The 14,659-nt window shown below is 36.4% G+C and overlaps 1 protein-coding gene across 1 annotated transcript in view; it reads right to left on the bottom strand.

Moving 5' to 3' along the window:
- Window positions 1-13,559, bottom strand: part of pard6a (par-6 family cell polarity regulator alpha) — a 35,352-nt gene extending 21,793 nt beyond the window's left edge. The window contains exons 1-2 of the mRNA XM_016545221.1: window positions 13,482-13,559; window positions 9,916-10,138 (exon numbers count right to left, since the gene is read on the bottom strand). Coding sequence (XP_016400707.1) covers window positions 9,916-10,138; window positions 13,482-13,544 — 286 coding nt within the window. The 5' untranslated portion in view covers window positions 13,545-13,559. The remainder of the gene's footprint in view (window positions 1-9,915; window positions 10,139-13,481) is intronic.
- Between the last annotated feature and the right edge of the window lie 1,100 nt (window positions 13,560-14,659).

Raw genomic sequence — 14,659 nt, 5'->3', positions numbered from 1 at the left:
ATTTAAAACATGAAAAAAATAGTTGAAATGTGAAATTAAAACCGCCAGTAGGTGGCAGCAAGTGACTGTTAATGAGTGAGTCATTGAGATTCAACCGATTCATTCAAACGACTGATTCATTCAGAAACAAAGCATTTGACTGTGTTAATGAGTGAATCACTGAATCATTTATTCAACCGATTCATTCAAAAAGCTGATTCATTCAATAAGTAAACACCGTCCATTGCTCAGAGACGCAAAACAGTGCTCTGATCTTTGTTTGGAACTATTTTCGTTGGCAAAATTGAGCAAAAACAGGCAATACAGGCAATATTATGTCTAAAATGTAAGTCACTTATTGCTAACTTTACTGAGCTTGTATAAAATTATTATTACATTTGTTATCATACTGATATCTGCAGAAAAACGTTACTCTTTGTGTGATATAGATTGTTAACTATATTAAAGGTACTTAGTGTCTTTCATTCCAACATAAGAAAACATTTCTGGAATCTGCATCTGAAACAGCATTTAGATGTATTTACACAGTTTAATGTATCTCAGAGGGGACGTGCATTTAACCTGCAGGTACAGATGATATAAAAACTCAAGTAAAGTACAGATACTCCCAAAATATACTTAAGTACTGTAACGAAGTATTATTACTTCGTTACATTACACCACTGTCTAAAACAGATTAAAAAGTACATTTCAGTTTATATGTTCCCTGGGAATCGAATCCCCAACCGTGATGTTGCTAGCATCATGCCTTAAGGTCCTTGCACACTGAGTCCAAAATTTTTGTATATGTTTTTTCATATTCGTCATCCAAGCCATGCAAACAATAGAGGAATGTGTCTGTCTTTGTTCCTTTCATTCGCCCATCATACCCGTTTACCCATAATCACATGCTTCATCACTCATGGCTTGAGATAAACACTTCCTTGAAGCTGCTCAATGAACCTCGGCAAAGTATTAGAACAATTTTATATCAAGAGTGATGGCACGGCTTATTTCAAACCATGACAGATTTATAGCAGGTGAGATTATATATCCTACTCTGAATTCAAAATAGAAAAAAAAACATGTATCATCACAATAAATTTTTTTTATGTTTCTCCCTATTCACCCCCAAAAAGTTGCATGGCTGTGTGTAACTGGACCCCATCTGCTCAGGGAACACCATTATCTGCTGGGATGAATGAGTGTATGGTCACTCAGTGGGATGAGCTCATACTAAAAGCCAGATCAATCTCTGTCCCAGTCTAAAAGCCCCGGTCAGAGAAATGCGGATGGGGTCGAGATCTGATTAGGGACCTCTGATAATCCCACCAGCTCACGGGATACATCACATCCTTGTGTCAATCAATCTATTCACAGCCAGTTACATTTATGGTTAGCAGAAAATCTGAAAAACGTGTTTTTTTTTCTTGGTTTCTGTGTTTATATATGATTGTGTTACTGGGATTATTATAACATTTACGAGACATTTATGTAAAGCCAAATGCAATTAAAACTCACATATCATAGTTAATTTGCCTGAAGTTCAAATAAAGTAATGTTAGATATTTGTCAGACTTGATATAAATACCATGGGATAGTTCACCCAAAAATGAAAAACATTTATCTGTAATCATTTCATTTTGTAATCATTTTTATCATTGTTATTCCAAACCTGTAAGACTTTTTGTTTTGTCTGTACACTGTAAAAATGGTTTGTATTTGTAATTTTACTGAAAAATACAGGTAAATACAAGTAAAAACCATGAATTACAGTACAATTTCAGGTGAAAAGTAATGTTAGATATTTGTCAGACTTGATATAAATACCATGGGATAGTTCACCCAAAAATGAAAAACATTTATCTGTAATCATTTCATTTTGTAATCATTTTTATCATTGTTATTCCAAACCTGTAAGACTTTTTGTTTGTCTGTACACTGTAAAAATGGTTTGTATTTGTAATTTTACTGAAAAATACAGGTAAATACAAGTAAAAACTATGAATTACAGTACAATTTCAGGTGAAAAACAGTAAAAGGACATTTCTACAAGTCCTTAAGTCACATATCACATATTCTGTCTGATGGTGTTTTATTTTTTTTATGTATGATCCTGTGCTCTGACTATATACAGTAAGTCTATATTGTTTTTAAACAATGTAAATGTCTTCACTGTGAATTAATGCACCCTTGCTTAAGAAAAAAAAATGTACTGACCCCAGATTTTGAATAGTAGTGCATATCAGTGAATAACTTACATTTTTGCCTCACAAAGCTTATCTCACAAGAAAATAATGACAGAACTTTAATTTAGGTGAACTTCCTTTAAATGTCCTTACAAAAGAAAACAAAGACAATGTGATAAGAATGAACAATGTTACAATATCTTTCTTTCTCTTGCCTTCCTTTTCATTCAGTGTCAGTACACTGTAAATACTGTTAGTAATTTTTACAGAAAAATGCTATACTAAAACATAAATAAAATAAATAAAAAAGGCCTCTAACACTAGCTTTCTCTATTCTTTTTCTATTCTATCTACTTGTTTTCATTTTGTTGTATATATATATATATATATATATAAAACCTTGCTATGTGTACTGTGTTAGGCTAACCGAGACTTGGCATAGCACTTGCATATTATTGCTCTTTTGTTGGTTTAATTGCTTCTATTGTCATCATTTGTAAGTCGCTTTGGATAAAAGCGTCTGCTAAATGACTAAATGTAAATGTAAAAACCTGTTAATTGGTTACCTGTAATTTATCTTCCATATCTAAATAAATAAAATAATTGTCATTTTACTAGGGATGTAACGATTAACTGCGAGCCGGTTGAAAATCGATTCAAATATGTGACGATTCAAATCGGTTGAGATGCTAAACAAATCACGATTCATTTAGGGGTAGGAGTTTATATGAATGCATGTCTGAGGGGAACTTACTGTCTTTAGAAAAGTTTAGATGGTATTTTTTCTTTTCATCTTGCCTCTGTAAACCAAAGACATTACATTCTTTCTGCACCCCAATTTGTAAAAAAAAAAAAAAAAAAAGAAAAAGAAAAACCGTGAATCGAATCGAATCGTGAAATCAAAATCGTGAATCGAATCGAATCGAGAGTTGAGTGAATCGTTACATCCCTACATTTTACTGTAAAATACTGTCAAATTTATGGGCTTTGCAAGTAAAACTATGAATTTCAGTACTGGACATGTTTTATGGACAAAATGACACACAAATAAATAATAAAAAATTAAAAAAAAATTTAAAAGTAGTCCATATGACATACTGCATTCCGTGTCTTCTGATGCTTCTGAAGAACAGAAAAATTACTCAATAAAAATGTAAGCTATTTAAAATTTAGTCCGAAGAACCATTTATATCAAACCTATTTGCATTTTGCTTGTTGTCGTTTATGACATTCATTTATGACATTCAAACGATGAGAATTGACATTTTTAGGTGAACTATTCTTTATTATATAAATCATAAACTTAGCTGTTTATATTTGCAGATATCCATAATATTAAATGTTCATCAGTAGGGATGTAACGATTAACTGCGAGCCGGTTGAAAATCGATTCAAATATGTGACGATTCAAATCTGTTGAGATGCTAAACAAATCGCGATTCATTTAGGGGTAGGAGTTTATATGAATGCATGTCATTTTGTCCAAGCAATAATAAAAGGACACATTTAATTTATAATTTGTCTAAAATCTCATTTTGTAAAAAAAAATAAAAATCGTGAATCGAATCGAATCGTGAAATCAAAATCGTGAATCGAATCGAATCGTGAGTTGAGTGAATCGTTACATCCCTATTCATCAGCACAGGTGGCGTTTTCTGTTCAAATGCGCAGGCATTATCATACTGACGCATTTAAAACCACATTCCTTAAAACGTGTCCTGTCAGTTGTTCGTTCCTGTTCTTTTTTTCTTCCCCCTTAGTGACACAAACATGTCAACCATCAGGTGTCATATATGAACGTTAACCTACAATAAAGAGCTAATATACCTCAATAAACGAACTACACAATCAAATCATGTCAGTATCCCACAGTCTCTTGAATAAACTCACAGTTACAGTTATAGGGGAAGTAAATGTGAAGCACCAGGCTGTAAAATGAACTGGTGTTATCTATCAACACTAATCGGAGGGAAACAACGTAAGCATTTGTCACCCAGATGCTTTTATCATGATCTGAGGAGGGGTAAGAGCCACAGATAAGTACATTACTAAAGACTGGAAAATGTGTACGTGAAGGATTGAAAACGAGCTTATAAAGATCAAAACAATGAACAATAGCAGTGAATGGGAATTGTGAGTCCAAGCCACATTAATGCTGGAAGCAAGCACACGATGCAAACCCCAGACTTTTAACACAGTCCCTCCACTCGGTGTCTAAATAACCAGTCAACAACAACAGAAAAAAAAGCTATTACAGCAGAAAAATTACATTTCTCCCACAGAGCAGATGAAGCTGTAATCGCCCACTGACAGCCCCCCCAAAACTCTGCCTGGCTGCCACAGCGATAAGCCCTCTCTGGAAACGTGGCTTTCCTCCCCCTTCAAACAGGGCTTGATTAAACAGATCCGCACTGAAAGACCAGCTACCAGAAATCTGCAGCAGGGTTCTTGAGTACCGCGAAGAGAGCTGGTACAAGGACAAGGGGGCTAATCTAAAGCCGCCTTATTCTTTAAATAGAAAAATAGGCATTTACTAATACTCTTAGCCACAAACAGTGAGAATTTCATCATCGAACTTGTCAGCACGTACAAACGGAAGGACTGTGAGGACAAAACTTCTCTTCATAAACAAGATGTGAGCTGAGAGTCAGGAGCCAGTACTTCCTTAAGCATGCTATTTTTGTATAAACAACATCATTTCAACCTAAAAGTGAAAATTCTGTCATTATTTTCTCACCCTCATGTCCTCAATATTGTTATTTTCTCTGTGGAGCACAAAGTGAGAATTTAAGAATCTTTACGCAGCTTTTTTTCATACAATGGGAGTTCATACTATGGCAGTTAAAGGGAGAGTTCACCCAAAAATGAAAATTCTGTCATTAATTACTCACCCTCATGTCGTTCCGAACCCGTAAGACCTTCGTTCATCTTCGGAACACAAAGATCTGGGTGCTTTCTGACCCTCCATAGACAGCAATGTAGCTGAAATGTTCCCAGACCCAGAAAGGTAGTACATCGTTAAAATAGTCCATGTGACACGCATGCATCGTGATACTCTCGATAATGGTGGAGGATGGTGACAAGGAAGAGAAGAATTGTAGAATAAAGTCGTTATTTTTGTTTTCTTTGCGCACAAAAAGTATTCTTGTAGTTTCGTAAAATTAACGTTGAACCACTGATGATGTCACATGGACTATTTTAACAATGTTATACGTTTCTGGGCCTGGGAACATTTCAGTTGCATTGCTGTCAATGGAGGGTCAGAAAGCTCTCAGATTGAATCAAAAATATCTTAATTTGTGTTCAGAAGATGAATGAAGGTCTTACGGGTTTGGAACGACACGAGGGTGAGTAATTAATGACAGAATTTAAATTTTTTGGTGAACTATCCCTTCAAGCTCATGACAAAAAAAACACAGAAATGCACTACAAATATAGTCCACGATTTGTTCATTATATTGCAACTTTTCTGAAGTCATATGATAGGATTGTGTGAGGGAAAAATCTAAATGAATTTGTTACGTACTGATATTGTTCCCTTACAATGTGTTTATAGTCATGTTATAATGACAGATCTTTTTCTTTCATATTGTGTGCGACATACAAAAAGAAAGAAATGTGTCTGAAATGTGATGGGACTTGGTTTTATCTACCGGTTGTTGATTGGATGGAGGCAGATCTGAATGTGAGCTTGCAGTTGAATGTAAGAAAGTGGCAGAGTTTTAGTGAGTGAAATGATTGAAATGAGAGAAATCTTTCATTTGGCAGACGGATTGAGTTTTGATATTTTATTCAAAAATTTTGAGGTCAAGCATATTTGACAAAACATTATTTTTATGTGCTGGTTGTTTTCAACGAACACATTGATTTAGTTCACAAATTGGACCAACTAATTAATTCACAAATGAGTGATTCTTTAAAAAAAAATCAGAATTCAACTCATCGTTACAAGGACAAACTGCCTTTCCTGTCCTCAGTAACACAGGATGCAGTGCTGAATTGTCGGTCACTTTGGTACATGGTGCAAACTGATATTTTTGAGCAGTTTCCAGGGAAGAGAGTCAAAAGTTGCATGGCCTTGTAGCACTATAATGGACTTTCTGGCTCTGAGTGAAGACTGGCTCAGACAGATAGATCTACTCTTCAATGGCAGTGCCAGTGTTCATGGTTTTTCAGTGTGTTCAAAGTTCCTTTAAGGCTAGTCACTTAACTCGGCGACCACATTGGTAACACCACTGAGTATCTATTTTCTATATATGCTACCGTTCAAAAGTTTGGAATCTGTAAGACTTTGTTTTTGAAACAAATAAATCCTTAACTTTCGCAAGGATGTATAAAATTGATTCCAAGTGACAGTGAAGGCATTAAGAAGATTTTCCGCAAAAATATTAAGCAGCAAAACAGTTTTGAACATTAATAATAATAATAATAAATGTTTCTTGAACACCAAATCAGCATATTAAAGAGTGATTTCTAAAGGATCATGTGACATTCAAGACTGGAGTAGCCTAATGGCTGCTGAAAATTCAGCTTTGCCATCACAGGAATAAATTACGTTTAAATTACATATATTAAAATACGAAATAGTTATTTGAATTGTACTAATAGGTGTAGGTAGCTGTTTTCATTGTTGATGCATGTGGTTTCACACATCAGTTAAAACAATAGGCCTAATCCCTGTGCTTGCAATGAAACGCTGCAAATATTTGGTTGGCTGTTACGTCACCTTTAGTTATTTGTTCTCATACTCAGGGAAATTTCATCATGCATACACATCCCCACACGTGTATACAGTAAACAAGCTGTATTAGTGTAATTATCAACAATTAACAATAAATAGTAACAACTAAGACTCTGATTTATTATGTAAGGGTGTGTATGAAGGTACGTCGGTTTAAAACTAAGTAAGTATTGAGTTTCTCATTACAGAATTACTATGAACACATAATGAGGTCCATCTTTTATGCAAATTATGATTACATAATACAGGACTATTATTGCTGTCTCTTTCCCTCACAAATTACATCTATAAGAGGTTGCAGAAGCCAAAGTGGCGGAAACCACTGCAGGATGTAAGCATCTTATCCTTTCTTTCCACATTTTCTCTCTCCCTAATGTCTTAAGAGGCAACCCTTCACACACACATAGCCCTACACACTATGACACTCTCCCATCTGAAACAACTAGTCTGTCCCAAAAGAACTCACTTTGTGTCGTTTATGTCAATGACATTGGTTCCCGAAGTTCCCTTATACTACATTCTCTACATTTGATGTTGCTATTTACCTGTTAATTACAGTCCAACACCAGTGCACACACACACACTGTAAATGTATATATGAATAAATATAACACTCTACAGGATATATGTTCACATTCAGGTGTAAGTTTCACACATGATAGGCCATCAAAAACATCTCTAGATTCTCAGCTCCAAAATGAGCAGTGGCACTTTATAGATCATTTCCATCATAACTTCCACAAAAACTACATTACCCATCACTAGGCACACACAGAATCTGAACTAACATATTTCTGGAGCCATGTTATATTATTTATATATACTATTAAAATATTTATTAATATTATTAAAATGTTGAATTAGCTTTTATTTTTATATTTTGACTTTTCATTTTAATTTCAGTTTCAGTAATTTTGTTATGTGTTTGTCATGTTTATTCATTTTTTTATTTAAGTTTTCAGCTAACAATAATAGTGTAGTATTTAGGATCCATGTAACACATTATGTTTACATCCTAATAATTCCACAGATTTCCCTTCAAATCTGTTCCGAAAATGCAAAGATTCCATCTGGGCCTACCTATCATCAATAACTGTAGGAGCTAGTTGAAACTTGATGTTCGAATAATATAATTTTCACATAGCTAACCAGCAAATAATCTGATTTAATCCCTTGGATAAATAAAAGAGTTCCCTTTTTGAGTCTTTTAAAACGTTGAACAATGGTGCTCAGTTCCTTTCACAGTGGATTTGAACAGGTGGCGTAAACAAAAACAACAATCAAATAAAGGAAGAACTATTTGACAATGAGAAAAGCATTCCTAATAGCATTAGCGAAACATTTCCTCAATGCTGTGGTTCAGATTTAATAAAACTCACTGAGTGTGACAAGGCATTAAGAGTGATGAAGAAACAGGAGGGAGAGCGAGAGGGTTGTGAAGATGACAAAAAGAGAATACAGACAAGGAAGGACGTCAAGAAAGCATCAAAGAGGGAGAGAGAGCGAGAGATGAGGGTGTGGGCTCATCACTCCTCCGCACCGCTATCAGACTCAGCACCTCGGGGCTGGCGCAGTGCCAGTACAGCCATGAAACAGAGATGGGCCCCGACTGGCACCATCTAACGCTGACGCCCACCCATCATAGCCCATAATGGCCCTCATCCTTGTGCACAACATTACACTACTGGAATGACTTTTTATTCCCTCTGGAGTCAAATATGGATAACGACATATGACAGCAAGAGACGATACATCATTTTAATGCCTAACTCTCTCATACACACAAACACCTACATGCATCAGCTATGCTGCATCCATATCCCTTTTCCACATGCGCAAAAAAATGCATTTTAACATAAAATGATTTAGCAATTCTAAAATGCTACATATAATTCATCAAAAATATCCTGGTTTGACGTTGTTAAGATGAATGTTAAAGGTGAAGTGTGTGGTTTCTGCTTTGCTTGAGAACCAAAACTTTGGATGCATCAGCAAAGATGCATTAAATGAATCAGAAGTGACACTGATAACATTTATAAAGTTTTAAAAGATTCTATTTCAAATAAACGTTGTTCTGTGGAACTTTCTGATCATTAAAGAAAAATGTATTGGGCAGCACAACTGTTTTCAATATTTATAATAATAAGAAATGTTTCTTGAGCAAAAAATCCACATATTAGAATGATTTCTGAAAGATTGTGACACTGAAGACTGGAGTAATGCCTGCTCAAAATTCAGCTTTGCCATCACAGCAAAAATTACATTTTGTAATTTTGTAACTGTTATTTTAAATTGTATTTGTTTTTTAAAGGGGTCATATGATTTTTTTTTCAATTTTTCCTTTCTCTTTGAAGTGTTACAAGCTCTTGGTGCATAAAGAAGATCTGTAAAGTTGCAAAGACTAAAGTCTCAAATCCAAAGAGATATTCTTTATAAAAGTTAAGAGTCAACCACGCCTACCTAAAACGGCTCGTTCTAACACACCCCCACATGCCTACGTCACGATGTGGGAAGATTTGCATAATGCCACTCAAATGTTCACGCAAAGAAAAAAGGCGTAACTTTTATTCTCGCTGTAGACCGAACCCCCAACTGCTCCCCGGGCGCCGCAGCAAAAAATGGCTGCCCACTGCTCCGGGTGTGTGTTCACGGTGTGTGTGTGTTCACTGCTGTGTGTGTGCACTTTGGATGGGATAAATGCAGAGCACTAATTCCGAGTATGGGTCACCATACTTGGCCACATGTCACTTCACACTCACACACTTCACATAAGAGACATTAAAAAGTTGCTGACTCCAACTTGCTGGTTTATTGGTTCAAGTTCATTGGTCGGACAAACAGGTAGCCCCTCCCCAAACTCAAACGATTGGTTCTTGTTGAGATCAGCCACACAAACCCGATTTCAATTCCATTTGGTAGTGTAGAATTGACACACTTTACCTTTAAGCTTTAAAATAACATCAAACGTTGACCTCTTTGTGATGTACATGCAGCATAACAACTTACCTCTCCTTTGAATGATAATCCGAAGCAGCGGATTGGCCAAGGACAGTGCTTTGTGGAAATTGTCATCATTGTTGATTGGAAGTAGATCTCCATGGATGTCGGCATATCCCAGCAACACGTCCACTCCGGGGATCCGGTGAATGGTCTGCAGCAGTTGGTAGAATTCCTGGAAGCCCCCGGCTCCGTTCCTCTTCAGGGCAAACCTTCGGTACTCCGCCTCAAACTGCAGGACAACCACAATCATATTAAACTACGTCAATAAACACACAACAGGCTCTTAATGCCCAGCACTTAGCTTGGTAGATCAATTATGACTTCAACAGATTATGACCATGTAAGATATGTGAATGTGATTTTCAAGATTTTCCAGTTGAAACTTGGACAGTGACTTTACACACAGATGCATCTTTGCATGAAGAGTCTGCAGACACATTCAGTGCCAGTTCCTCGTACCAATTTCACTTGCTCCTGCAGCTGCAGAGCTGTTTGATGTGTACTTGCAGCTCGGAGGAAGCCATTAAGGTAAAAAAAGAGCAGTGAAGAACAAAGGGAGGGTCAATCTAATCAAGTGCTACAGATAAAGGGAAAGATTAGAACAGTGGCATTAAAAAGCTGAGCTTCTCCAGACCACACACACACACTCTGAGCGGATGGGAAATTCATCTCAAGAGCTCAACTGAACATACTGGACAAAATCTGTCTGGTTGCTCAGATTATGAGGAGGAATTGCATCCGAGCCAATGATTTTCTCCTGTATCCATGGAGAACACCTTACATATGGAGATGGAGAATATTAGTGGAAAAATATACAAGGTCATATTGGAGATCATTTGAATGTGGAGTCATTCAGTAGGTCACAGACAGCGTTTTCTTAGGGCCATGTGCCCATTCACAAATAATGATAATTAAATAATTGCTAATGTCAAAGGATTTTTCTTGTGGTAGATAAAAAGAATCAAGGATGTTGGTTCTTAAATTACAGGAAAGCAAAGAAATCCTTTAGATGTGATAATCAGCGACATATTTGATTAAAAAGGTGTTTCCATTCTGTCATCTCTAATCCTGTATGTTTCTCTCCAATACTTTCATCTTTTTTTTATACTGTTGAAATTAAGAGAAGTTAGATTACATGTCTTCTCTTAGTTAGTATACATCCTTGGTCTTATTGTGAACAATTAATTGCACAAGTTATTCAAAAGAGAAAAAAGCATGTCTTTTTAATAAATCAGGATAAATCAGGTCTTACATTTTTTTTCTTGTTAAATATCCTGTGTCACATTACAGAGGTAAAATGTAAATCTGTCAGTAAAAGGACTGGCATTTTAGAGATAAAAATTTAAATAGTTTTATTGATACATTTACTTTTCTTCACACACATTGACTGCATAATATATACATTATCATCCCAATTGAAAACATTTACATTACCTCCCCCTTTATAACAAGAATCAACACCTTATTATATAACCATCTTATTTAGCAAAAACTGGTGGGGAAAAAAAAGAAATGCTGTTGGACTGTGGATCACCACAGTAACCATAGCAATACAGATAAAAAGGCCATACCTGTCATACTTAACCAATGAAAACATAGCCTGTTGGAGAAAAGACATCACTATGAACTGTTAAACACAAACCTTAAACTACATGCTCACTAAAAATGCCATTGCAATGAGTAAGTGATAGATAATATGAGACAGGATCCCATCAAGAGCTAGAAAAGTAGAAAAGAAAACATTTCCCTCCAATTTCCTCTCAGGAAGAAAAGAGTGTCACCAAACACACTGCACTGCCTGTTATGAAAACCAAAACCTCGGGAAGAAGGATTCAGGTGATTAAATTAGCCAGTTCACGCATAAATAATAATAAAAAAGACACTATATTGCATACAGGCCTGGTACTTCAATGGAATCTTACTAAACAGCTCTCTTTTGTTTACTGTTCTCCTCTTTCACACACATCTATGCACTGCCCACCCAACATTTCTCAAGAATGGAGGGATAATAAAACATATCCTGCTCTGTTTGGCAGATTGTAGTTGAGGTTTTCCAATAAGCATACTGGGCGCATTGACAACAAACAACTCCAATACACCAGACACCAACAATAAGTGGTCTGTGTCTTTAGTAATTATAGAGGCCATGAGAAACGTCATAAAATATATGAAATATTTTAAACATACATCAGTAGTTGTAGCTGTTTGGCTGTTAATATTCATTCATGCACCATCAGATGTAATGTAGTAAAGAGTGTTTCCTCCCATAAATGAGGCCTTTTTTTATGCATCTATGGCCTCAGATTTATCACGATGACATTTTAATTTAGACAATTGTCGAGTACTATTATACAACAGTGGTTCTCAACCAGGAGGCAGGAGCTGACTAGGGGGCCACAGCAAATCTGGAAAATAATGTAAATCAATAACAGTATATATTCTAATATATTCTATAAATATACAAGGTTTAAAATATTTTATTGGGTAGAAGTTGTAAGTTAAACATTGTAAAAAATACTTTAACTTAATCCCTATCCAGTAAATCAAGGACAACTTGAAAAGTCATGGGGCCTTTGAATATTGTTGTAGACAATGGGGGCCCTAGAGTCATAAAGGTTGAGAACCACTATAAAAAATTGGTGATATTTAGTATAACAGCACATTTCAGTGTTCTTGTAGCACGAGATAAAAAATCTGGAGTGGTATTGGAGCTGGCTGATAACAGAAAGGGGCTGCTACACTCCACTCACAGTTATTGATCCAGTCCGGCTTTTAGTGTGCATTGCATAGTGACACTCAAAGCATGATGCTTTGGCTTCTTTTGGAACTATTTTCACCCGCAGATAAGAAATACATTAATTACCTGGTCAATATTTGTCTGAAGCATAGGATATTTCAATATTTACAGAGCAACGTCACTGGCAATGGTTCTGTAGCACTGAATATCAACAAGGTTATAATTACCTGTGGCCTCGTACCAGCTGTATTCCAAACAAATGCACTTTTGTTCTTGTGTTATTGCTTATTAATACCTGCTTACTTGTTGTAATCGAAGAAAAACAGTTGAATTTATCCTGGGAATAGAAACCAGCGTCTTATTGAGTTTATGTAGTAGGACTACAGGGCTCTGCTAATATGATTAATGCCTCTCAGATGCATCATTAGGATCTGATTCTTCCTGGACTGCGGGATTCGGTTTTTGTTATTTATTGGTATGTAACATGCATAATTGATCAACAGGGCCCAATCGCCTCGTTGCGCACGTCTGTCTATCGGTAGGATCCTTCACACTGCACCAGCACCGCGTATCACATCACACGGACCGGACAGAGACCTGCTGTCATAATGATCCCAGCCAAACGCGCTCGTCTCGCGCCTCGTAGTCTGACACGCACAGCACCATCAGCGTTTCTTTCTATGGATGGATTAGTACACAAACCCCAAAACTGATGCGCCGGATTGAAAACCCTCCAATTACGGACACGCTCCCGCGGAGAGCTGCGTAAACAGCCGTGTTTACATATGCACGCTGTCAAACGCAGCCTAATGCAACATTAATGGGATTCACTTACTTTGCTCTTCACCTCCACTACGCTCTCCTCGTTTTTCAGCGGCGTCCTGTGATGCCGTGACATGTTTGCGGTATATGTATATTCCCACGGGCAGTATCGCACGAGAGTGCCCCTAGATACAGGAGTCAGCAGCCAGAGATCGTGTGCGCAGCATGAGTGAGCTGACAGTCGCGATCCGCAGTACTGCTTCACAGGCACGGACTGATTTGTTTAGAGCCGTTCTCCCGGCGGTGGGCGGGGCCAGCGGCTTTCAATAACACTGACGTCAGGCGGAACGCCGCTAGAAGGCGTGGTCGTGCGTAGTATCACATGTAAGCCTGACCTCTCAGGGTGGGATGTAAAAATTCCGTATGACTCAATGACCTCATTGTGTTAAAAGATATTAATAACAATATAGAAATGACATCACGACTATTAACAGACAGTTTAGCCAAATTTCCACTCAACGGAAAGATCCACAGGAAACAGTTTTGGTTTGTTATGTGGTGGTTGCTTCCCGAAGTCATGATGTCTTTATCCCTGCAGGGGCTGCTGTGAAAACTTCATCTTAGGGGACAATGGGGCTAGTTGTCGCACTTTTTAGGTTTATACATATACATATGTATATAATAGTTGTTGCTCAAGGTAGGTTTATTAGAAAGGCAATTTCTATAGAAATATTGATCACATGTTGACCTTTTGCAAAAACCTCATTCAGTTTTCAGGCATGTTGTCCCACTATATAGGGCAATTTTAAAATGAAACCTGCCTTTAATAAACTTTACATTTAGTAAAATAATTAAGAAATACAAACGAACAGAAAAATCTAAAATGTTACCTTGTGACAACATCTTTCTGTGACAAGTAGCCCTGGTCTCTCTCACTGCAAAATTATCATGAGATTTTTATTTGCTCATGACATCTGATAACTCATCGCTATTTCTTTAAAGCAAAATAAATATGATTTATTACCTCTTTATGTATTCTAGCACTTTAATTAAGTTAAATTCTTGTAATTTATCTTATCTATAATAATAATATTTGCGTTAATAACATATTAATTAAAATAAATTTTTAAAAAGATTCTGTTATCATTTACTCAAGTTTTTCCAAACCTGCATGAAAAGTATTTTTTTTCCATGCTATGGTAGTCAATGGGGACCATCAACCTTCAAAATATCTTATTTTGTGTTCAGCAG

The sequence above is a fragment of the Sinocyclocheilus rhinocerous genome, unplaced genomic scaffold, assembly GCF_001515625.1.
Source record: "Sinocyclocheilus rhinocerous isolate Xijiao unplaced genomic scaffold, SAMN03320098_v1.1 scaffold3477, whole genome shotgun sequence".
Taxonomy (NCBI): Eukaryota; Metazoa; Chordata; class Actinopteri; order Cypriniformes; family Cyprinidae; genus Sinocyclocheilus; species Sinocyclocheilus rhinocerous.
Note: the sequence above shows the minus strand (reverse complement) of the source record. Positions and strands in the feature narration are given on the sequence as shown.